This window comes from Colletotrichum spaethianum (assembly GCF_022836535.1).
Source record: "Colletotrichum spaethianum MAFF 239500 DNA, contig01, whole genome shotgun sequence".
In the NCBI taxonomy this organism is placed as follows: Eukaryota; Fungi; Ascomycota; class Sordariomycetes; order Glomerellales; family Glomerellaceae; genus Colletotrichum; species Colletotrichum spaethianum.
Window position 1 is genome coordinate 3127195 of NW_026054771.1, and position 24075 is coordinate 3151269.

General features: G+C 53.9%; 10 protein-coding genes across 10 annotated transcripts; 5 read left to right on the forward strand and 5 right to left on the reverse strand.

Annotated features, from left to right (window-relative positions):
- Positions 1-930: 930 nt before the first annotated feature.
- On the reverse strand, positions 931-1972 carry ColSpa_00844 (uracil catabolism protein 4; the record flags this gene model as incomplete). Its single annotated transcript, XM_049267056.1, has 4 exons — positions 931-1104; positions 1189-1647; positions 1758-1897; positions 1960-1972. 4 exons carry the CDS (start codon positions 1970-1972, stop codon positions 931-933), a joined length of 786 nt encoding a protein of 261 aa, XP_049123013.1.
- Positions 1973-3707: 1735 nt separating this feature from the next.
- On the forward strand, positions 3708-4861 carry ColSpa_00845 (putative oxidoreductase; the record flags this gene model as incomplete). Its single annotated transcript, XM_049267057.1, has 4 exons — positions 3708-3794; positions 3853-4452; positions 4504-4669; positions 4728-4861. The coding sequence occupies 4 exons, from the start codon at positions 3708-3710 to the stop codon at positions 4859-4861; spliced, it is 987 nt and encodes a 328-aa protein (XP_049123014.1).
- Positions 4862-5220: 359 nt separating this feature from the next.
- ColSpa_00846 (uncharacterized protein) lies at positions 5221-6303 on the reverse strand (the record flags this gene model as incomplete). Its single annotated transcript, XM_049267058.1, has 1 exon — positions 5221-6303. One exon carries the CDS (start codon positions 6301-6303, stop codon positions 5221-5223), a length of 1083 nt encoding a protein of 360 aa, XP_049123015.1.
- Positions 6304-7755: 1452 nt separating this feature from the next.
- ColSpa_00847 (uncharacterized protein) lies at positions 7756-8880 on the reverse strand (the record flags this gene model as incomplete). The annotated part of the gene is made up of 4 exons (XM_049267059.1): positions 7756-7986; positions 8048-8155; positions 8208-8740; positions 8787-8880. 4 exons carry the CDS (start codon positions 8878-8880, stop codon positions 7756-7758), a joined length of 966 nt encoding a protein of 321 aa, XP_049123016.1.
- A 1669-nt stretch (positions 8881-10549) lies between these two features.
- Positions 10550-11806, forward strand: ColSpa_00848 (uncharacterized protein; the record flags this gene model as incomplete). The annotated part of the gene is made up of 1 exon (XM_049267060.1): positions 10550-11806. One exon carries the CDS (start codon positions 10550-10552, stop codon positions 11804-11806), a length of 1257 nt encoding a protein of 418 aa, XP_049123017.1.
- A 69-nt stretch (positions 11807-11875) lies between these two features.
- Positions 11876-13498, forward strand: ColSpa_00849 (uncharacterized protein; the record flags this gene model as incomplete). The annotated part of the gene is made up of 1 exon (XM_049267061.1): positions 11876-13498. The coding sequence occupies one exon, from the start codon at positions 11876-11878 to the stop codon at positions 13496-13498; it is 1623 nt and encodes a 540-aa protein (XP_049123018.1).
- Positions 13499-14155: 657 nt separating this feature from the next.
- Positions 14156-15045, forward strand: ColSpa_00850 (extradiol ring-cleavage dioxygenase; the record flags this gene model as incomplete). Its single annotated transcript, XM_049267062.1, has 2 exons — positions 14156-14462; positions 14549-15045. 2 exons carry the CDS (start codon positions 14156-14158, stop codon positions 15043-15045), a joined length of 804 nt encoding a protein of 267 aa, XP_049123019.1.
- Positions 15046-15371: 326 nt separating this feature from the next.
- On the reverse strand, positions 15372-16946 carry ColSpa_00851 (uncharacterized protein; the record flags this gene model as incomplete). The annotated part of the gene is made up of 2 exons (XM_049267063.1): positions 15372-16341; positions 16408-16946. The coding sequence occupies 2 exons, from the start codon at positions 16944-16946 to the stop codon at positions 15372-15374; spliced, it is 1509 nt and encodes a 502-aa protein (XP_049123020.1).
- Positions 16947-19915: 2969 nt separating this feature from the next.
- On the forward strand, positions 19916-21158 carry ColSpa_00852 (uncharacterized protein; the record flags this gene model as incomplete). The annotated part of the gene is made up of 2 exons (XM_049267064.1): positions 19916-20024; positions 20449-21158. 2 exons carry the CDS (start codon positions 19916-19918, stop codon positions 21156-21158), a joined length of 819 nt encoding a protein of 272 aa, XP_049123021.1.
- Positions 20062-21098, reverse strand: ColSpa_00853 (putative endo-beta-1,4-glucanase D; the record flags this gene model as incomplete). The annotated part of the gene is made up of 2 exons (XM_049267065.1): positions 20062-20123; positions 20429-21098. 2 exons carry the CDS (start codon positions 21096-21098, stop codon positions 20062-20064), a joined length of 732 nt encoding a protein of 243 aa, XP_049123022.1.
- Positions 21159-24075: the final 2917 nt, after the last annotated feature.

Genomic DNA, 24075 nt, shown 5'->3' on the forward strand with positions numbered 1-24075 from the left:
CTGGACTGGCTCTGGCATTGGTGGGTGCGAAGGAATTCATGGCGGGGTCCAGCAAAAAAGTCCCCTGCACCTGTATCTGCTCCTCGCTGTTCGGGGGAACAGACAGGTGCCGGGGTTTCTCCGTCTCTCGGTGTGCGTCATTTACCCCCCTGCTACCACCACCACCACCACTAGGTGCTACCTAAGCTTCAGTTGCGGCCCATGCTTACATAGCCCATTGAGTTGGCTATGGTGGCGAGCAGAGCTTCGAAGAGTCACCGGACAGTCCCTGTTGCTTGGTACGCCGCAAGGCGTACGGTACCTGCGCTATGGCTTTGCTAGTGAGCTGAGTGCGGCTGTGTAGTCAAATACACTTTCCTACCTACATTCCCGGCTTTTACGGCGGGAAGCCGTCCGTAGAAAATCAAATGTATGCAACGTGGGTCATTTTTTGTCATCTTCAGATTGTTTCTAGAAGCTCCCGACATGGGAGGATTCAAAACGGGCGGCGCTGCGCTTCCTGGCTTCAACCCAGCTTGCACAACAACAAACACATGTCACTGGAATCGCGACATTGGGAATTCGTGGAGCGACATGATGGCTAATCGAGTGCGTTTAAATAAAGACTAGTGCCGGCCTCTTCCAAAGGCCAAGCTAGCCTGGTCTTTCGTCCTTTGGGCCAAGCCTGCAGTCTCAATGGCGGCAATGCCCTGGCCAGCATGACCGGATATGTGAAGATGCCATGCTGACCACAAACTCATCCACGTCTACTGGTGTCCTCGCGAACCGCCCCCATGTCGCGATCCGTCCCGTCCATTTACTGTACTGTCCCTGGATGCCCAAACAAATCCCCAGAAAGTTTGCTGATTGCCCGTCCCAAACCAGAAAGACGCCATTGCCTAATTCGCTCCGTTTGTCCGCGCCAAACTTGGACCTTCTTGAGTATGTCATCTACTGCTCCTCGACCGGGTAGAGATGGGCGCCAATCATCTTGTTCATCTGAAACATATCCACCTTAGATTGCTTGAAAATGGCGTGCATTTTGTCGTCGCAACGAATCTGCCGTTTGTTGTCGGGGTCCTGGAGGTCGTTCCCCTTGATGTGCTGCCAGAGCTTCTTGACGACCTGTGGGCGAGATAACTTGGCGGGGTTAGCAAACAACCTCAACTCCGCAGGCGGGGGGGAAATTCGACGGCGGCGAGGACGTACCTGAGGCTCACCGAGCAGCTCTGCCAGCGGCTCGCTCAAGTTGAATGGTTTCTGGAAACCCCCGCCGGCCTTGCGCTTCGGCGGCTCCCCGCTGTCCTCAACGTCGCTATCGTCAATCTTCTTGTCACTCTTCTTCCGCGGTGCCTTCTTCTTCTTGGTTACTTTGCTGGTCGCGCCATTGCCGCCGCGCGTTGTCCGTCCTCTGGCCATTCTGTTCTCCTGCGCCTGCAGCTCGGCAGCGAGTTTGGCATCCGCGTCCTCCGACGAGTCCTCGCGCTTCTGCCTCTTTCTGACAGGCGCAATTGACACCTCGATCTCGCCGTCTGCCTCGTCGTCATCGTGACCGTTCGCTTCTCTCTTCGGGGCGGGACTTGCGGAATACGAGTCGGCAGTGGGGGCGGCGTCTCCCGATCCGGAGATGGCATCGAAACGCTCCTCGATCAGTGCCTTGATGGCATTCTAAACCAAGTTCAGTCAGCATGGGCTTACGTTCTTGTCGCTGTCAATCAAACGACAGCGGACGAAGCCGCGTGCCGACGATTCGCCGCAAGGGAAGGAGGGAATCGTACTTTTTGATCACTCAAGTCCTTGCCGCCAAGAGCCTTCTCTAGTCCCAAACGGATCTTCTTCCGGGTGATGGTGGTCAAGTCTGCAGTCGCAAGGATGCCATCGATGATGGAGGTGTAGTTGTTTTCCTCCTCTGAGCTTACTGCGCAGGCAGAGTTAGCAGTGGAAGATGCGGGCAGCCAAGCCCAGAAGGCAGGAGCGTACGAGGAAGAGACATGACGGCGGTGGTTATGGTATACTCATAGACCAAGAGTTGATGATGCCTCAGAGATTATTCCAGCTCGCCCGATAGCACGAGTGCACGGTCGGTCGAGGTGTTGTCGATCGGAGGGTTCGAAGCTGAGGTGGACGGGGCTTGCAGGTCGGTGGCACGACGTGGAGAGAAAGAGGGAACGGCGAGAAGAGTCGGGTGGAGTTTATTTGGCCTCGAATCAGAGCATGTCTCTTGCAGCGATCAGAACGAAAGTGCGATGGGCGTAAAAGTCGGGAGAGAAGTCCAGAGTAGAGCTGCGACACCGCGATCCACGCCTCTGGTCGTATTGTGGCGGAAGTGCATCAATCGTGCCGACGCACACGCACCCACGCAAGGCTGAAAGAGGACCGAAGGACGATCTCAGGTGGGGCGCGGATGCCAAGGCGGGAGACACAGAGATGAGGGCGATGATGGGACCTGAAGGTGCTGAATTGCGCAGGTCTGGATTCTGTAGAGGTCGAGGTGATGTCGGAACCGAGGACGGACTTCGTTTCCAGACACGGCCGGATACGACAGATTGGAGGTCAAGGTCAGAGGGGGGTGGTGCGATCGAGTGGTCCAGGCAAATGTGAGGCTCACACTTTGTGATGTTTGGGTTGTTGTCAGTCTGGAGGTACCTAGCGGACGGTCCGTTCTACCTTGCCTTAGCAACAAAACTGACGAATGGAGAGCCCAGGAGCGGCTAGTGTGTGTATTTGTGGCTGGAGGCTGGAAGGGAAAGGCCGACAGAAAAAGAAGTGGATTATCGGTCTTGCATTAGACGTTGGCTCGTGCTTCCGTTCCAGTCCAGGCCAAGCCTCCGAGCCAACCAGAACACCGAATTGACTCCCGGCTGATGTTCCTTGGACCAGCCCCCACACCGGTCGGCTGACAAACATCACGTGGCCCGACTTGCACGGCCGGGGAAGCCACAGTCGGTTGGGGGAGTTGGGGACGAGGTCTGGAGAGGTTTCACGCAATCTTGGCTCATTGGGTCTCAGTTTTCTAACGTGATTCTTTGATCGCGCTTGCACGTGCAACGGGGCCGGCATCAGCCTACATGTTTGCCCTTCGTACATTACTAAGCTAGATGCAGCGGCTGCATGCATTCTGCAAAACCTCCCCAGCCCGACCTGGGGGATGTCCCTGGAGAAGGGGGCTATGCTATACGATTCGGTTAGGCATGAGATTGAACTGGTAAACTGGGAAAACGGAGGCATCATGGTCATATTGACAGGGTACCTTATGATGGGATGAAGGGTACCGGTAGTGAAGAAGAAAGAGGATGTGATTGTTGCGTGGCCCACTTTGAACAAAAAAAGAGTTGCCGACTCGGGTGTCATCAGCTGTCAGCACCTTTACCATTCGTCTGGGAACATGTCTTCGCTGGACTCACCCAATCATTTGGCGCGGATCTCGGTGAAGAGCTCGCACCCCGATCCATAACCGGTAAGTTTGCTCATTGTCTGCCAAAAACGCCACGGCACTCCACTATTTTTTCGTTAGCTTCGGGCCAATGAAGTCCCCGTTGGCCACAACAGTGTGATCTTCATCAGGTTGTCGGTTTGTTATCTGCAGATACTTCTAGCTGGTGTATTAATGACGTCGGCTTCTTTTACGTCTTCCATCTCATCCACCTCTCATCACTCTATCCGAGTATATCGTTGAACCTACGTTTAACTACCTACCTCCAACCTTGGTTTCAAGGGATAACATCAAGATGCTCAACCCTTTCAGCATCTTCACGCAGGCCTTTCCTCCGCGGCCGCAGTTCACCGAGAAGGAGATCCCCGATCTCTCCGGAAGGGTCAGTTGATCATACCTTGGCCCCTTTGACTCAACTACACGTTGCTCACACCTCACAGGTCTGCATCGTGACGGGAGCAAACACTGGGGTTGGCAAAGAAGTCGCGCAGATTCTCTACTCGAAAAATGCCAGTGTCTACATCACCTCCCGCTCGGAAGAGAAGGGCCGCGCTGCCATCGCCGCCATCAAGGAAGCCCTGCCCAGCTCAACTGGAAAGCTGGACATCCTGACTCTGGACCTGGCTGACCTCACCACCATCAAGCCTGCGGCCGAGGCTTTCCTGGCCAAAGAGTCTCAACTTCACCTCCTTGTCAACAATGCCGGCGTCATGATGCCACCCCAGGGGAGCAAGACCGCTCAGGGCTACGAGCTGCAGCTGGGAACGAATTGCGTCGGCCCCTTCCTCTTCACCAAGTTGCTCACGCCCACGTTGGTGGAAACGGCCAAGACGGCACCCAAGGACAGTGTTCGCGTTGTCTGGGTTTCGAGCTCTGCTGCTGAGCTTCTATCGCCTTACCCTCCCATTGAAATTGACAATCTTGACTACTCCAAGAGGGACAGGATCAAGGAGTTCAAGTATGGAATCAGCAAGGCTGGTAACTACTTCCACTCCACAGAATTTGCTAAGCGGCACAAGGCCGACGGTGTCATCAGTTTGGTACGCCTAACGTGAAGCCCCGGTTGCTCCGAATGACACTTACATATCCAGGCTCTGAACCCCGGAAACCTCTCATCGGAGCTGGACCGTCACATCACGGCCCTGATCCCGACATTGTTCAGGAAAGCAACCACCTACCCCGCCATTTACGGCGCATACACCGAGCTCTTCGCAGCGCTCTCTCCCGAGGTGACAATCGAGAAGACGGGTGACTGGGGTGAGCTGAGTTCTGCTACCGGCCTGGAGTCCATTGTCGCTAACTGCTCACACCACAGTCGTTCCTTGGGGTCGCTTTTACGCCATCAGGGAAGACCTTGTACAGGGCTCCAAGTCCCGCGAAGAGGGCGGAACTGGACTTGGCGAAGACTTTTGGAAGTGGACGGAAGAACAGGTGGATAAGTACCTTTGATCGGAAGGGGGGCCATTTTGGGACTACATAGACAGCGTTGTTTGATACCAAACATTATTTCTATATTTACAACTATTCACGTGGCTAGCCCATCGTGAACTGTCTGACAACTTTGGCCGAGGCCAAAGACTATAGGTTTATGGTTCACTGGCTTCATCAACTTCACTAGATGGAAACGGGACGCTTGGTTCGTACACTGAAGAATATATTCTCAAAGCTAAATCCGACAACCACAGTGACTAGTCATGTCCAAAAAGATATGTACAACAGAAATGGTCCTCTTTCTATTGAGGTCCGAGCTCCAATATGGCTTCAAAATAGCCCGGCGCTCACATCCAGTTCATTGCCGACCAGGTCGCTTAGTTGCGCTTCTGGTGGTTGCGGCGGCGGCGGCGACGGCAAGCGGGCTTGGCGCTGGCGCTGGCAGCAGGGGCAGAGCTGGTGGTGGCAGCGGGAGCGGAGGGCTCCTCGGAGACAACAGGGGCAGCGGACGAGACAGGGGCGGCAGAGGTGGGGGCAGCGCTGGTGGCGGGAGCGGCCGTCGTTGTAGGGGCGGCGGTGGAGGTGGGGGCGGCGGCAGCGGGAGCAGAAGAGGCGGCGGCCGAGGTGGCAGCGGGGGCAGCAGAGGAGACGGGGGCGGAGGAGCCAGAGTCGGCAGAGCCGGAGCCAACGGAGGTAGTGAGCTCGCCGCTCTCGATGTAGACGCCAGAGAAGTAGAAGTCCTCGTTCTCATCGGGGTAGCCGTCTCTAGGGAGCTCAAGAACACCGACGTGCCAGTCGGCACCGTTGCTGGAGGTGGAGGCGGTGACGGGGGCGACGACCTGGGTCAGAGCCGCGGAGCCGGTGGAGTGCCAGAAACCGACAGAGCCGGCGTCAAAGTCAATCTCGTACGCAACGTTGTGCCAGACGTCAGCGTCCCAGTTGACGCTCCACTCGGTCTTGCCGCCAACGACCCAGCGGAGGAGGGGGTCCTCGGTGCCGGTGGCGCCGCTCTGCCAGCCCGACTTCATCTCGACGAAGTGGCTCTCAAAGAAGGCGATCTGGTGCTCCTTGTTGAGGGAGGGGGCGTTGGTGTCGCTACGCTTCAGGGAGAAGTGGTAGTAAACCTTGCCCTTGTTGATGGCGGCCGACGTCTGGGGAATCAGCTCGGTGCGGCGCATGTTCTGGCCGTTCCAGAAGGCGGTGCTGGTCAGAGAGATCTTGGCACCCTGCTTGGAAGCCGTATCGGCCGGGTTCTTGAAATCCTCGGACAGGTTGACGTACTCGGTCGTCTTGCCGGAGCCGTGGATGTAGTACTGGTAGGAGCCGACGGGGCTGCTGAAGGACCACTTGTCCAGGTCGGTGGACGAAGTCATATCATTGAAACGACCGTCCCAGAGGATCTCGCACTGGGCGCGGGTGGCCAGCAGAGCCGCGCTGGCGATGCTCCAGGTGAACTTCATTTTTCCGGGGTTTGGTTGGTTGTGGTGTGTAAGACTTGTGGTGTACTTTTTGGTGTAAGTGAGCGTGTGCCTAAAACCGACCGGGCGGCTTGGAGAAAGCTTGAATTCAAGGGTGGGAACGAATGAAAGTTCTTGAAAAGAGAAAGAGAGGACGCAGGTTGCAGCAATCGATGCCTTGGCCTTGCTTCAGGAAGTTCAGTGTACGATGAAGGAATGTAACTAAGCTCAAAACCAAGAGGAGGGAAGCAGTAGGCACACGCCTGGCGATTCGGTCTCCTTATGTAGAATCCTTGAGAACGTGGGACGAACGACACATGGATTTCATTCTCGATCCGTGGTTCCTGGAAAAAAGGAGATGTCCCCGCAGGCCTAGCTGCGAGGGATAGAGTAAAAGGCTGCTTTGGGGGAGATGGGCCTACACAAGACACTCTGTTTCACGGCAAGGTTTCCCGGTTCAGCGGTTCAGCAGAGGCCTGCCATCTGCAGAGTCTCTTTTCGTGAGACGGGGCCGTGAGCGTTATATTGCGGAGACGTCCCTGGCTTCAGGTGAGACCATGGCTGATGAGGCCACGCCATATTGGTACTATGTACATATGCGGGCTGTAGGATCCAAAATTGCAGCGGCAAGGAAAAGCACAGTGCAGTGGGAAGCGCCGGGTAAAGTCGAAGGAACCGAGACTCGGGCCTGGACTCGATTCGTCGAAGGGCAGAGAAAGTGGGATAACGGAAAACTGGGGCGCGAGAGCGGACCAACAGAGCAAAGGAGAGATGAACAGGGCGCCTGGTAGGCGCTTGATGTTAATGAACTGCGAGTCCACATCTCGTTTGTATCTTGTATGGATGAAAATGCAGGGGGGCCATCAAATCTGACAGAGCCGAAGGAGACAACGTGCCCGGGCGAAGCTTTTAGCAGCTGGGAAATTCACACGGGGCTCGGGGTGGGGTCGCTAGTCCCCATCGGGTCTGTCTCCCAAACCATGCAAATGCCCCTTTTCGGCACGGCCGGGAACACCCTTCCTGGGCGTCGACCGTCACGGCGCGCGTTCGTTCCCGAAATCACAACTATAAGCGATTGGGAAACCACCCCGCTGTTAAGTTGTCAATGGCTGCCAATGCCGAGTGGTGCGGGCGAAGACGTGGCGGCCGTGGTATCGTTCTATATGATGTGAGTTGCTATAGCCGAGATTCTGATATGTCTTTGGTTATCGCTCCAGGACTGAGGCGGGAGATCGCCCGCCGAGACAAGCACAGTCGGACCCGAGAATCCGGTGTTTTTAAAATTCGCCGCAGCTCCCAGATCGGATCCGATGCAGAGACGTCACGCCAATGAAAGGAGGAGGCAATGTAGCATCTTCAACTAACAACCAGCAGCAGCAGCCAGTCGATGCCTTCTCTAAGTGCAATGCGCCAATCTGCTGTGCAGCTACCCATCTAGCACCCCTTCGTTGTTGGTTATGACCGAAGGTAGTTGCAAACGCTCTTCCCCCAACGCGAAGCTCCCTTGTAAACCCACATGCCAGGCGCATTGCCATTCTTCAGTCCATCTATGGCGTCCGCCAGCTGCAGCCCGAGCCCTTCCTTCTTGACTTCTTCTATCGGTGTAAGATATGTCTTGAAGGAGAACAGAATCGCGTCAGTCTTGGGAAGTCTTGTCAAGGTCTGTAGCTCTTGGCGCAAGCGAGCCTACGACATGTAAGTAATGGTTCGCGAAGACATAGTAGCAAGTCGCAGTCCAGACACTTACCTTGCTAATATCGACATCCTCGTCTTCTGTCGTCTTGTCACCGTCGTAGATGTGCAAATCGCTCGGGCTGAAGAGTTTATCATGGGTTGAAATAGACCACTGCATCGCCTATCAACATCTTTTTCGCCCATGTGGACATCGGAACACGACGTAAACTCACGTTCATCCTTTTAACGCTCTTCCCCACCTGCAGTCGACTGAAGAATCGTTCCATACTTGCCCCTATCTTGTCATACGAGGGCACTGGTGTGTGTATTTCCTTCATTAGCTTCCCTAGCTTATCAGAGGGATCGAATCCAGCCGGATGGCAGCAAACGAATGCGACCGCACGATGGCCTTCAGGAGTCTCAACCAGCAGGAAAATATCGTCCTCCACAGTCTCTCCGAGGGCCTGAAGCGCGGTGACGGGATCTTCCGGTGGCGTTGTGGGTAGGGAGATGTTGGTGACGTGGTTCTGGAAGATGGTTCGGTCCTCGGAAAGAGAGAACATGGTCGGGTAACGCATTGGCAGATACTCAGTGAGCAGATAAGCCCAAGCTTCGTGAAGAGCCGGAATGCCTTCCGGTACCGCGCCAGCAACCTTTGAGGTATTCTCCTTCAAAATCTGCCGGCGGTTCGTGACCCGGTCCAGGTAATTGTTGTCGATAATGATAAGGTCTTCAGGTGGGCTGGATTGAATGGCTACAATGGGTTCTGTAAGTCTCAATGTATGAAGAGTCATTAGACCTCCAAAACCTACCCATCGTTATATGATAGACCGGCTTGAAGGGCCGGTGCTTGGTCGGGTCGTTCTGTCGCCAATCAAACCCCGTCCGTGGCTCGATCACAGCCATCTCTGACTTCTCTCTGGCAGTTTTCTGTACAGACTGTGTCTGTAACACGCATCAGACGAATAATGTAGCTTGGTAAGGTGAGTAACCAACCGTTAGGGCGTATCGCCACCTCCATCTCCATGCGGAAAATAGCACAAGGGCTACGGCTAAAGCCGCGACAAGATACATCTTCTTGAATGCAGTATTGGTTTGCGTTCTCGGAAAAGATTCAAGAGATGAGATGAAGTGAAACGCTTTGGGTGAAGGTCAGTCTACAGCATGAGTCAAGCTGATCTCTGACCTCAAATAAAGCGAGGGTCCCTGATATAAGTCTGCCACTCAAGCCTGACCGTTATCGGCCCAGCCGGTCGGCTCCCACGTCGGGCTCCCGCCAGGTATTTGGTTCCCAATCAGAACCTAGAGGATGCACCATGAGTGATGATTCCTCTTTTGGGCAATAGAATGAGAGCACCAGCGAATGGTTTTATCGATTGATCCATCAACCGATAAGGTACACTGTAATCGGGCATTGAACAGAGACCCACGCGGAAGTGCATTAAGTTCAGTTCTGATCTACCCGCATAGAAATACGTTCAGCGTAAATAGCGTATCCCGCGTTCCATACGGCAGATGTATACACGCGGTAGGTTATCACACGGAGCAAGCCTAGACATTGTCCTCGAAGAAGAGGCTTTCCCCGCACGCCGCGCTGGCCAACAGCAGGGATGACCTTAGCTTCGTCTCGTGACGGGGCGACGTGAAGATCTAGTGTCAGATTTCTGAACGGTTCATACGTAATGGTGAATGCTCATTGTATGGCCTTGACTTTGTCGTGCCACCTTCATTCACTTGTTTAGTTTTAGTACAGGGTGTTTCTTGCTTCAGACTGGACGTTAGACATTGGCCCAGTTGCGCAAGACGATACAAATGCCCTACATTGATGACGAGACAAAGACATAAGTTAATTGTGATGCCTGTCGAGAGAAGTAGGTACGCCAGGTCTAGAAAGGTTATATGATGGTCTGTTTGGCTATGTGAAAGTGCACCTGCTGTAAGCATACAGTGCTGCCTATGTTTCATCGCGTAGCCAGCCGTCTATGGTGTCGATGATGACGTCTGCCGAATTCGCAGAACTGAACGAAGTATCTGGAACTTCACGATGTAGAAGCGAAGGTCACGTCTCCCGGTCACGAAACCAACATACCCCGCAGTCGGAGACAGACCAGACCAAAGACTACCACAGATAAGATGCATTTCTTGAGAAGCTGACTCATCAGGTTTGAGCTCAAGGTGTTGACTAAGCAAGAGCTTATCATCAAAGCTACGTAATCACGCAAGCTTTGGCAAGGGTGAGCTCCTCATTCGACTCCACGCTCTCACCATCATCCATGTCATTGACCAGTTACAACGCCGAAACCGCAACCGAAGGGAACCGATCACAGCGTGTGTGCCCCTCCAAATAGCCCAAAGCTCACAATCGGACGGCGATGGTTGCACTTTAGCTTTGAAACGTCGGCCAATAATCCATCCGGGCCATCTGCCACCTTCTTCATTGGGCAAAGGGCTCGGCCAAGAGACCTCATCCTTCGGGGTTTGGGTTCCATGCCTTGATTTAAAACCATTTTCCTAAAACCTTCATTCTTAGCTTCTCGTCTCCAATCCATTCGACCAGCACCAAACCGTTGTTAAGATGGAGTCGGAGAAGAGCGGCCTTTTGCCGCCGTACAGCGCCGCAGCCGTCGCGTCGCCGTCGCCTTCGGGCCCACGCCGCTCGGCACACCATCACAAGCGGTGGTTGCGCCCCAGCCGCAGCATGAAGCTGATCGTCGGATGTCTTGCATTCATCGCTTTCGCTCAATGGAAGCAGCTATCGCTTCTGCCCACTCGCCAGCCGTCTAGCGATTTATCCGTGGACCGCCTGCAACAGGATCTGGCAACTTGCTCCAAGCTGCGACACAAGCCGCAAGATCCAATTGGTCTTGGTCGTGAAAAGAACGCCCGCTATGTTGACGGCCAGCGTCCGACGCTCATTCGAAACGCAACGATCTGGGTTGGCGAGGCTGCCGAGGGAACTTCCCCGGAAGATGCGCGTGCTGGCAAAGGATACTCGTGGATCACCGCCGACGTTCTCGTCGACTACGGCCTCATCCAAAAGGTCGAGGCCGACATCTCGCTCGACTCTCTTCCTAAGAACACCCAAATCTGGGATGCTAAGGGCCGCCAGCTGACCAGCGGCATCGTCGACATGCACTCCCACGCTGGCGTTGGTGCTCTGCCTGAGCTCAACGGCAGCGAAGATGTCAACGAGCTTTCTGATGATATCACCCCGTACGTCCGCTCGATAGACGGCCTCAACCCGCTCGACCCACAGATTCAGGTCATCAAGTCCGGCGGTGTCACTACATCCCTGATCTTGCCGGGCTCAGGCAACAACATGGGAGGCGAAGCCTTTGTTATCAAGCATGCCGTTGGCAAGGCTGACGGCCGCACCGAATTCTCGGCGGAAGACATGTTGGCCGACCCAGACCGCAACTGGCGCTACATGAAGATGGCATGTGGAGAGAACCCAAAGCGTATTTATGGAAAGGTTGGCAGCCACGGCCCTTACTCTCGTCTTGGCGAGAGTTGGGAGTTTCGCCATGCGTTCGAGCAAGCAGCGAAGCTTGTGCGAGACCAGGACGACTGGTGCGACGCTGCGGACAAGTTTGGCATTGAAAGCCAGACCTCGTATTTGCCGCAGGATCTGAAGTGGGAGAGTCTCAGCGCTGCGTTGCGCGGTCAAGTGCACATCAACACCCACTGTTACACGATTCCAGATTTGGAGGCATTCGTCGACCACACCAACGAGTTCAAGTTCTCTGTGCGGGCGTTCCACCACGCTCACCAGACCTTTTTGGTTCCAGAGGTAGGCTCCGAGGCTACTCGACTCTGCTGCATTGACAACTAACGTGAAATGTAGATTCTGAAGCGTGTTTGGGGAGGCCGTCCACCTGCCTCTGCATTGTTTGCTGACAACATGTACTACAAGGCCGAATCCTATGTCGGCTCTGAGTACGCTGGCAAGATCCTCTGGGAGAACGGCCTCACTCCTGTCTATGTCAGCGACAACCCAGTTCTCAACGCCCAACATGTCTTGTTCGAGGCTGCCAAGGCTTATAGATATGGTCTTCCTTACCATGCTGCCCTGTCTAGTGTGACATCTGCGCCTGCTGAATTGCTGGGTCTTGGTCAGCGCATCGGCAAGATCAAGCCCGGGTTCGATGCCGACATTGCCGTCTGGGACAGTGATCCTTTGAGCGTCGGTGCTGCGCCCGTGCAAGTCTGGATTGACGGAACTGCCCAGTTCTCTGACCCCGTTGAGCTTAAGAAGCCCCTTACCGGTCCTATCTCTCCAGACCCGAAGCTAGCAAATACCACAGAGGAGACTACAGATCTGGAGGAAGTGGTTTTTACTGGTGTGTCTAACGTCTGGCTTTCCGGCGAGGATGTTCACTTGGCGGGTGATGAGACTGTCAACGTTGTCTTCGACAACGGTGCTATAAAGTGTATTGGTGCCTGCGCTGAAGAAGTCGCGGCCGCCAAGTCTGCGTCCAAGAAGGTCATTAACCTGACGAACGGTCACATTACCGAGTCTTTCACTGCCTTCGGGTCGCTTATTGGCCTCAACGAGATTGATAACGAGGCAGACACGGATAACGGCCGCAATCCCACTGGGTTCAGCCGCGGTCTTGACGGGCTTGTCCTGGACAACAAGAAGCTGCATGTGGCCAAGCGGTACGGTGTCACCAAGGGCATCTCGGCGCCTAAGTTCACTGGGGGTTTGACACACTCTGGTACTAGTGTTGGTTTCAACACTGATGCTTTGCATGCTCTTGAAAAGGGGGCTGTATGGAGTGAAGATGTTGCAGTGCATCGTACGCTAACCCTGGCTGCCAAAAGAGGCGATAACCCCTCCATCTCTAGCGCTATTGGAGCACTCCGACACAGCCTCTTGGAGGCAGTTGCAAACAACGACACCGGTTCGGACCCGTACTCAGAAGCGGCCTACCTCAAGAAGGTTGTCAACGGGGAGCTTCCCTTAGTCCTGACGGTTCACAGTGCTGATACCATTGTGGCTGCGCTGCGAGTCAAGGCGACTGTAGAGGAGGCTCTTGCTGCGAAGAGCCACTCTACAGAATCTCCTAAGCTTCGTGTTGCCATCATTGGAGGCGCGGAGTCTCATCTCGTTGCTTCCGAGCTGGCTGCCGCTGGTGTCGGTGTGGTCCTTGCACCGTTTCAGTCGTACTCGAACACCTGGGACCAGAGGCGTTCGTTGACCGGCGCTCCTCTTACGAACGGCACCGCCGTTGACACTCTCCTCGACGCTGGGGTTGTGACAGCCATCGGATTGGAGGAGGACTGGCTTATCCGTGATCTGGGACTTCTTGCTGGCATTGCACAGAAGAACGGAAATGGTCGGCTAAGCGAGAAGAAGGCGTTGGACTTGGTTTCGACCAACGTTTACAAGATCCTTGGCATTGAAGAGTCGCAGTCCAGGAACGCTCGCCACTTTGTTGTATACGAGGGCAGCCCCCTTGAGATCGGAGGAAGAGTCCGCGCAGTTGGCAGCGGCCGTGAAACGGTTTCTGTATTTGTGTAGCTGGTTGGCGGGGATGAGGCTGGCATCGCTCGGTCTGGGCTGTAACCCGAAGGACCCATAATCCATTACGAGCTAGATTCCGAACCGCGCGCGCGCAGACGCTCCAGGTCCAAAAACATGATCGATGCTTTGACGCCTGACCGTATTGCAACTGATCCTCCACGGGATCGGTCTATTGCGTATGATTATGGAGGAAGTTTGACTCAGCCCCATTACCTCGACTTGCTACTGGTTGTACAGTGGCTGACTTAACGATGTGATCCCGCGCGGGTATTACCAATCTGATCCTGGGCGGCGAAGATCCCGTGCATTTCAGACAACCAATGAAAATGAACCGACGCGGAGCCAACTGAACTGAACCGTGCAGCTAGTTTGTTGTATATGAGGCCCACTGCCACCCGCTACCGAAGCCCAGCCCTGAAGGCTCAATGGTAGGCAGCCGAACAACATCGAATGACAGCAACGAAAACCACCTTGGGCTCATTCACCTTGCTTCGAACCTTGAATTTTCCTAGATCTATCTTGGCACGTTCCCGAAACCTGAGAACAACAGCGCCCACCATGACACGTGGTGCAGTTATCTGTGTTTCCCACGGCGGAGGTATGCAGTACCCCAGCTCCAACGACTTTGGGCGTTGACTTATAGCATCAAGGCCCATGCCCATCCTAGGAGATCCTGGCCACGCTTCCATTACCGCATCACTGAAGAACCGCGTGCCCAAGATCCTCAAGCTTAACACACCAGAAGCTCCCAGAGCGATTGTGGTTGTAACAGCACATTGGTCCGAAGGCAGACCGACCATTTCATCAGGGGAGCGTCATGACCTATACTATGACTACGGTGGATTCCCACGGGAGGCGTACTCACTTAAATACCCCGCCCCCGGCTCACCAAGCATCGCACAAGAGTTGAAGCAGGCTCTCGAGAAGGAGGGCCTTTCTCCAGTGCTGGACTCAAGACGTGGTATGTCTGATGAAACACAGCAGCCGAGCGTTTAACCGCAACAAGTGAAAACGCAAACTTCGTTTCGAGGCTAACGCGCAAGCTAGGCTGGGACCATGGCGTCTTTGTTCCACTTCTCCTTGTTAATCCCGCCGCCAACGTTCCTGTAATCCAGCTTTCCGTCCTCGCCTCCGAGGACCCTGAAGAACACTTCCGCATGGGACGCGCCCTTTCGGCGCTGCGGGATTCCAACGTCGCCATTCTCGGCTCCGGTTTCGCCTCGCTCCACAATATGGGCAAGATGCGGTCCCTATTCATGGGAGATCCCGTAGCGGCCAAGAAGCTCGCCAAGCAGGTCGGCGAGTGGAATAAGGACCTGACGGATGCTGTGAAGAAGGAGAAGCGCGATGATCGCGTAAAGGCGCTGTCTGGTTGGCGAAAGTTTTCCCACAGTTACGACATGCACCCTCCTCATGGCGGTGAGCACTTCATGCCCTTGCTGGTATGTGCCGGTGCGGCGGAGGACGAGGTTGCCGGCGTATACGATGACGACTTTCTCGGCTTGGACATTAAGACGTATTACTGGGGAGATATACGTGTCTGATTAATCTAACTAGTACTGAGTTCATCTATATGCCTATTCATAAGCGCCAATCCTTTTCCGCATTTTCCCAAGCGGATCATGAAGAGGGTGAGATATCGCATCCCTGTCCATCTATCCCATAACACATCGATTCGTTACATCATGATTCTTTCAGTGTCCTAACCAAGAACCCCGGCGCCGAATGCTGATGAGAAAATACAGTCCTCTATATCCCGTACATTTCCGTCGTCCTCCGATTTGATCACACCCAACCCCCTTTTGTAAAAACTATAATCCAACAGTGTAGTAAACATTTCGAATCAGGATCAGTCAGTGTGAGGAAGAAGTCACCAGAATTTGCCTCCGATGCCCATGGCGTCGACGATGTGCGACTCTTTCTCCACAACCCAACCAGTTTGCACGTAGTTGGTAAGCCAACTGACCTCACGACCACGATGGCCATCGCAGTCCCGGCACCCGCGCCTCGCCATTTCGAGTCCCATGACGCCGTCCATGACGCCGCTCTTGCCGCCAACCGTTGCTCCCAGGCCGGTCCAGCTGAGACGACGGTTGTCCTTGCGAGATCGCCGGGTCTGCGCGTAGTTCGCCATGGCAGCCAGCTCGCGCTTCTCGGCGATGTCTCGGTCGATCATCATAACGGAGTCGAGGATGCTGCTGGGGGCATGCGGAGATGTAGGGTCCGGGAACAGTGCCGAGAGGTAGTCGGTCAGGAGCATCACCGGGCGTTGATCGGGCACCCACTGACCTGAGGGTTGGGGAACCTGGTTGTGGATGACAAAGACACCGCCGCAGAAGCGGCCTTCAAGCTTTTTGTGGACGGAACGTAGGACTCCCATCTGCGCGAAGGGGTCGTTTGCGTAGGCGAAGTGTTCGATATGAGGACCGCGCTCTTCGACAACGGCAGCAGAGCCGTCGTCAAAGCGGGTCGGCTTGCGGCTACTCTCACCAACAGGCACAACAAACTCTGAAGCGGTGGCGCCGAACGTGTAAATCTCAAGTTTGGTGAGCCTTTCCGGCTGGATGTCGGAGCAGAGGCGGGCAAGTACGTGAGCAACGGGCAGAGATCCATTGTTGTGGGCAAGAACGGCGACGCGGTGCACAGCGCCATCCAGGAGGGCTGAGCGAAGCTCAGTGTATAGGGCGCGTGAGGCTTGTGTTTCGAAGGGAAAGCAACGTTGGATAGCGAGAAGGAGCATGTCGAAGGGGAGGCCGTAGGTGGCCATCTGGATGCCGCTGAAAGAGCGTCCAAAGAGGCGGGCGAGACGAGGAATTGTGCATTGTGTTAGGTGGAGCGAACTAGATGGATGTAAGTGATTTGATTTTTGGGCTGACATTGAACCCAGAGAAGACAAGAGAACTCACCTTGTGCCGATGCCACCAATGAAGATCCACCTCTCGTTGTCGTCGTCGATATCTGTAGTACTGTTGCCGAACTCGTCGCAGCTGATCATGATTTCATTCCCATTCATCAACCAGCTCAGGCCGAGGACCATGCTCATTGAGGTTCCTAACCAAGCGGCGAACAAAATCCCCGGCAGCACGGCGAATAGTGGAATAGCAAGTGTGATGATTCCAACTTCGACAATGGCCAAGCTGAGCTGGACAATGATATCCTTTAGGTGACTCTTAGAGAGGTGTTGGCGGTGGTTGGCGACGTGGGTTCTCAGTGATGACATCAGGCCCGGCATCATCTGCCACATTTCCTGCAGGTCTTCGTGGAGCATTGGCAACGCCGGCTTCTGCGCGAGGGGGACAGTTCCGCAAGCACCATCAATGAGTGGCGGGATGTATGTCACCGAGGGGCCACATGTCTTGATAGGCCCGCATGTGCTCGACCTTGGTGATGTGCGCGGAGAGTTGATGGGCGACTGGTACGAGGGTGACCTTGAAAGCCAAGGCATGACGGGCGAGGAGGTTGGAGATCTTTTCGGTGCTATGAACGGCATCGGGATCAGACCTTCGTAAGAAATCAAAACCTAGGTGGGTGTTGGGAGGATATAGAGAAGTGCGAAGAGGGAAAATGGAGCCTTGAAGCTTGGAACGAAGAACAATCGGGGGGTTCAATCAGAGTACGAGGGGCGAACTTGTGACGATTCACATGCAATCATAGATCTTTTAATCTTCGTTGCGTTGTTGTTATTGATGTCTCGTCGCATAAGCTGGTTCTCACCCTCCCTTATCATTCCTCTTGACGCTCAGGCAATCTTGTTGCAGACACCGGCGCAGAGCGCTTGTTTGGTGGCGCATTCCGCGACTAAATTCGCCCCGTGCCTTGACCATCTAGACTGTGCACCATTCAAGCCCAGAGTAAGAAATTGGATTGGGAAGTTTGTTTGGGTTCTTTCGGCTTGGTTTGTTTACTTCGATGCCATCGAGGAGGCAACAAGGATTGCAAGCTTGAGGTTGATCAGTCGTCGTTTCCTAGGAAGCTTATTGGCAATGTCTCACATGAAAACTGATAGTACGAATGCTCCCCAACAATCCCAATCAGAAAATCCCCGTGTACGTTGCAGCAGGCCCATCGATTCTCGCCTCGAATTCTGGCAGATCTCAAAAAGCATTGATCACCCCGGCAGCCCGGGTTCCAGAGCCGGGTCGATCCCGCTGCGGCTAAACGAATTTTGCTGGAATCTTGGGACGAACGATGCACCGAGCAACAAACTTTGCTCTGCAGCCCTGAAAGAGATTAGCGCACTGACAGTCCTATTCTTTGCTCGTCCTTCCTCCGCTTGGATTCAGGGTTCTGGTGAGCCTCAGGCGAGCTAGAAAGCAGAATGACGCTAGACCTTAACAAGGTATTTTCGTCCAAAGTTTAGCCCAAAGCTCTTTGCATGTGAATTTCTGACGTACATTCGTCCGTTTTTCTGCGCCCGGAAAAGCACGTTTCTTCATGCAAGGTCGGAAAGCTTCGGTCTTCAATGGGACCGTGATTCGAGCGTCAGACTCCAGCCGAGCTGCAATCCTGCACTGAACGAGCGGAACATGCGGGAGGAAGTGGTCTCTGACACGCTAGTAAGGGCCAATTGAGGATTGACCCTCCGACTAATAAGCTGGAATGAATTGTAGTAAGACAACGAGCTTCTCTATCGGTCGAGTATCTACGGGTTAAGAATGACAGACTAGCCCCGGTGCAGGTTGGATCTTGAGTCCTCGACAACGCATGTCAACGTACTGCCGCCGAGGTGATCAAATGAATTCCTTGAAGAAACCTTCAGCCCTCTCGATGGTCCTCGCTGGAGGATTCATAAGGCTGCAAATGGATATTTGTCTAGAACCTGCCGACCGGTTTGGCCTCCTTCTAGCCCTGATAGCCACCGCCAACTCCAAACATGAGGCGCTCATCTAGTTAGCACACGGGTGCCAGGCACGGACTACACGTGGACGAGGCTTATTATTGACTGACCGTTATCCGTACAAGAATTGATGGACATGAAACTTTGCGTTTGAGGTTGGGTGCCGGGGGCATTCGACGAGGTCAGGAACTTTCACTGGTGGCCTTTGTGTGATCAAGAATACAAGGTGGTGGTGGCGGCGGCGGCGGCTAATAAGTTGGTTGAGTAAATATCCACGAGGCGTTTCTTTGATCGTCATATTCAGCCCTGATGGAGCATGTCAACGCATGTGGCGAAAAAGAACGGTAAACAGAAGTACGCCACTGGAGAGCCACAATCAACGTAAGTCCATATGTTGATGTACGAACTAGGGAAGGAACCAAGGAGGGCCTGGCAATGGCTTTGTAGTAGATGTGGTTTTGTTCCAATTGTTTACCCATTCGCCGGAGTTTACCGTAAAGTCCAGAAGTAAACAGTCTGGTCAATTCCTTGGCGAGCTAGATCAGCATTGGCGGAGAGAGGACGATAGTCTTGCATGTGTAATCGGATGCTAGAAAGGCCTACTGGAGTGAAGATACGGTTACCATAGCCGACAAGTCATGAACACGTTTCAACTATTCGCGACGCCATTTTCAAGTCGAATCTAGAAATGCTGGGCACTGAAGTTGCACGTTATCAGGATAACATCAATTAAGAACCACAGGCATGAAAATTGGTGTTCTCGTACAAGCTTCCCGCCGAACAATATTCGGTAACAACAATTCAGCTACATCACTCAGAATTTACATCGGACTTCCGCTTCCCACACAAACATTGATTGGACGATCTGAGTCTTAGTGGGCTTTATGTTACATTCGGACATGTGGAACGAACCTGGATCAGCGCAACAACGTATCGAATCGTTGATAAGCAGATGTGGTACAGTACTCGATCTGTATTTTAGAGGTAGAAAAGTGGGTATTTTAGAAACTGTCTACGAGACGAGAAGTCATCTCTTATACAGGTTACCGAGTTGCACGAATCGTGTGAGAAGTGCCTGGCTCGGGCCACCTGCGCCACTATCTCGTCCTATAACCTATGCTCACGACAGTAGAGCAAACAATGTGGGTTCTGCGCAAGAACTAGATAGTACACCGCCTTAATGCAATTGTGACTCAGTCTCATTCCAGATTACAACCTGCATCTTGTTGCAGCTTCGTCCTGTGCTCCGATGAGAATTTGAATGTCAACCTGTGACAGCTATTGATTGCTAATATTAGATGGCAGGCAAACAACCGAAATACATACAATGGTATATTCGATGGCTTCAGCAAACATCGGTCGATGCCCAGTGCCGCGTATAACAGGTAATAGAGCAGACGCTGGCTTGAAAAAAAAAAATTGAAGCAAACCGGTTACGGAAAATACGGAGAACCTACGCAGCGTTGAAGTTACCACTCGCAAACACAGTCGAACTCATAGGGCGCGAGGGGTTGAAGTCACAGAGTGGAAGAAACTGAAAGCAGGGTATATGCAGGCTTAATGCTAACCAAAGTACTATGTACAGGAATGCAGAAATCGAAACCGAGTTCAAGTTGAAACTCGAGTCTCTAGAACGGTGCACCGGGCAAGACGCAGTAAGCCTGGAATGCACATCTGGTGTCTATGGTAAGAAAACAACTCTCATCTTCGATTCGTAAGACCATCATAATTGATAGACCAACAATGACCGCATAGCCTCAGAACCCTCCTCCTTCCTCACAGCAACTGCGCCTTTAACGCTTAGTGAGCAGAGCGGCGAGCCTTGTGGGAGCGGCGACGCTTGCAGCCGGCGCTGGGAGCCTTGGTGGGAGTAGCAACGGGGGCAGCAGCAGAGCTAGAGCTGGCAACGGGGGCAGCAGAGGCGACAGAGGTGGCCAGGGTAGTAGGCTTAGCAGCTCCGGTGGAAGCAACAGGGGCAGCAGTGGTGGTGGGGGCAGGGGCAGAGCCGGAGCCGGCACCGCCAGTCCAGACCTCAGGGCCGGGAATCTTGTAGGTGGAGGCGTCGGCGCTGTACAGGTTGTAGTGGATACCGGGGTCGGCGTAAGTGTAGCCGGTGTTGAAGTCGAAGTTCTGGGGAGGAACATCGGAGCCGGTACCAGTAACCTCGACCTGGATGCATTCGGGGTAGAACTGAGCGCCACGGGCGGGGTTGACGTCGTAGGTGGTGTCGGACTCGTGGAGAGCAATGATCTCCTGGCGGATGATGTACTTGCCCGCCTTCAGGGACGCGGGAAGCGTGATGGGCTCAGACACACCCTTGTTGGCAACAAGAGTCTCAACAGCCCACTTGCCGTTCTCGTAGCCTTTCTCGGCAATCTTGGTCCAGATGGCGCCAGTGCCGTCGGTCTCAGTGTAAGGGGCAATGTAGGTGATCAAGGGACCCTTGTGGGAAAGGTCGATGATATCGTCACCAGGGGAGTTGTGGTACCATTCGACAGTGAAGCTGTCACCTGCGGCAAGAGGCTTGAAGTCCTTCGCAGCCTTGCCACCGTTGACGTTGCAGACGATGTCGGCGCTCTTGAGGTCCTTTACGGGAGAGTTGGAAGGGGGGCTGCGGATGTACTGCGTGGCGCCGGTGCCAGTGGAACGACCATCGCTCTTGGGAGCGTCGCCAGGCTGGGCGAGGTTAAGAACCAGAGTGTGGGCGGCAGAGTAGCCGACGAGAGTGGAGAGAGCAGCGGCGGTGAAAGCGAAACGCATCTTGACGGTTGTGATGGGGTTCGGGTAAGAGAGTTGTTTGGTTCAGAAGTGAAGCGATGAAGGTTGTGCTTAGTGAGCGTGGGCGAACGTCTAGTTCGTAAAGGAGTGTATGGCACAGCCAACAAGAGAGAGACTTTGAGTACAGGGAAAGAATGACACCGATGTGATGATGGGGAAGGGGGAGAAGAGAAAGAGGTATTGACTTGTGGGATAAAGAGGCTTTATAGCATGTGTACCTAGTCGACCGCTCTCCTCGCCCACAATACCTTCTAGACCATACCCGCCTGAGGGGCCCTCTCTCGCCTCCATCTCGAATCGTCTATGCCCATCTCCGGGCCTGACCCATTCTCACCGCACTAAGTCGAGGTAGGCAGCCAATCTCGGACTGCATCTCGTCCCTCATCGCGCGGCTAGAGCTGGCGATTCCGTCAGTTACCCAGCAAGCCAGGGCCCCTGGCTCCCCTGAGAAGCATCTTATCCAGTAACTCTATTCATACTTGCGCAGCAATCCGCAATACAAACTGTTGATGTGGACCCGTGGAGGACAGGGGGTCGCCCTAGTTTAATGTCGTCTGCGATGGAGACTTTCGTCTCATCCTTCCCTCCTGCCAAGAACTGCAGGAACGCTGCAAGAAGAGATGAGGCTGATGGGTCTGTTAGGTGGCCTACTTGTGGGAACGAGTTAGCTCACGTCAGATCCTTGTCGTTCGGCGGCAACCGAGGATGGGTGCAATTAATGAAGCCGTTGCGATTAAAGTGAGAATGGAGATGTGAAACATGCAAACAGGGTGATAGTGGATCCCGGCGAGCCCCCCTGCAGCGGCGCGGGTAGTTAGCTAGAACAATGCTTCTTGGACCTTGGTTCCTGGGGTTGAGACGAGTTAACGACCATGTCGGGTGGCCACACCCCCCCTCCCAGTCTAACAGGGATAATGTTAGCGAGGCCAAGTCTAAGCTGATTAAGAATCTGCTTGAGAAACATGGTCGAACAATTAGAGCAGGCCTCGTTTGTGGCTCGCTACTGGCCAGTAGACTTGCCAACTTTGTAATCAAGGAGGCGGCATCCTGGAGAGGACGAAGAAGGAAAAAGAGGTTTATCGCACAGTTTCAGGTCGTTGATGCAAGACGGTAACGCTAGCATCGGCCGTCATAAGACAGCCAGGCCTGCACCTGAGGACCCAAATCAGATCACGAACCAAATCAATAGTGCCTGACAGGCCTAGGCCCAAGGATGGCTAATTTCTATCACCGAACCCAGTGACTGGCGAGCTGATGCTTCGAGAAGACAGTGTTAATGAGCAAATATTGCCCACAAGTTGCAACTGTGCCTCCCAAAACACATGCAATGTGGGACATGCAGCCTGAGCGGTGGCGGCCGCATCGGAAACTTCGCAGGCGCAAAGAGACGTTTTATGTGCAGGGCCCCGATAGAAAATAAGGAAAATGAGAGACGGTGAGAGAGACAATCGAAATGAGTGCGTGGTAAGTATGTTGGACCCGAGGATTCGAATCAATCATCAGAGATCGATCCTGGAAAGTTGGGCGGGAGCCTCTATTGATCCGAGCTGACACGAGATGAACGAGGAATTTAGCCCCTTGGTCCCGCCTTTCTTCCATGTCTTCTGCATAATCGTTCTCTCGGTAGCTAGACATCGAGTCCGACGAAGCCGGGTGGGCTGATTTGTTGATGTCCATAGGAGAGAAAGATGCGGGTACGTGGAGATGGTGACGGTATCGGCCAACGATCTTGTGTTGCATGATCTTCGTTTTGGTTGCATTCATATTGTGGTCTTTGCCAAAAACTGGCCAAGACTGCCAATACCACCCAAATAAATGGTGCGGCTGACTCTGTGACTCTGGGATTCTGCACTACCGGTCATTGCGACCCTGTCTGGCTGTGACGTGGACTGGCCGTTGAAAAGGTCTGACCGCCCCATTGACCTAGGGGCAGATTTGTCCCTACGATCCCAGTGCTGCTCGCCCGTATTCTAAGCTCAGTATTTACATTGGTAGGGAGCAACTCTGAACTGTGGAAGTGCCTTTTGAACTGATGAGCAACCTCTGCAAAACAAAAGGGGCCCGGCTTCAGGCTCGTGCAACCGGCCCTTGCTAGGGTGGTGGAGCGAGAGGAAAAAAAACCCCCATTTTAGCATCGGTTAACGGGTCGGCTGCCAGCATGGCAAACTCATTTCACCAGAACCTGGCAGATCCGCAGAGGCGTTGGTGACGATGCCTACTAGGCAGGATTCCGGCGACACAGGTTTATTAAATGGCGGGCGACAGGACTCGGTGCATTTGGCCAGTAAATTTCTTCTTATCCACTTCTCTTTCTTCGCGGTGAGAGTTGAAAAGAATTGAGATGTGATTGCGGTTGCATGACGTGTGCCTGTATTGTTGATCTGCAGGCACCTGGCTGCATAACTGCAGACCGAGTCTCATCCGCGGACTCCGAAGAGCGGCGAGCCGCTCGGAAGAGCGAAAAAAACCACGATAGGTTGCCATTGTGTTTCGTCTGCAATTCATATAAGCGCGACCCATCACCCGTGTCTGTGGGCACTCTCTGACAGGAGATGGCAGGTCGTTCGTCGACACGCTGTGGCCGATAAGGTGACCAAGGAACCCGCGGTTGAGGTTTGATGTGTGGCCAGTGTGAGACACGAGGGGTTGATGACAGCACTTCTAAGTCGTCGGGTCGGTGCGAGTACGAGATTCGCGAGCGCTGGGTCCTCAAAACACAACAGTGTGTCTCTTCTACAGTTGTCCTCCACATGGCAGTTCTTGGCATCGACATGATGTGCCAAGTAAATAGGTTCAGGCACACCTGCTGTTTGCGGCGGGAGAGCATGTTTAGCCAGGGGTCTCCAATCTGAAAACAGCGAAGAAAAGGGGCCCGCTCAATGTAGACGCGATTAAAAGATGAACATGAGACGGCCTTTGAGCAAAAATTGCAATAGAGATGTAACTGAAGTATTGTGAG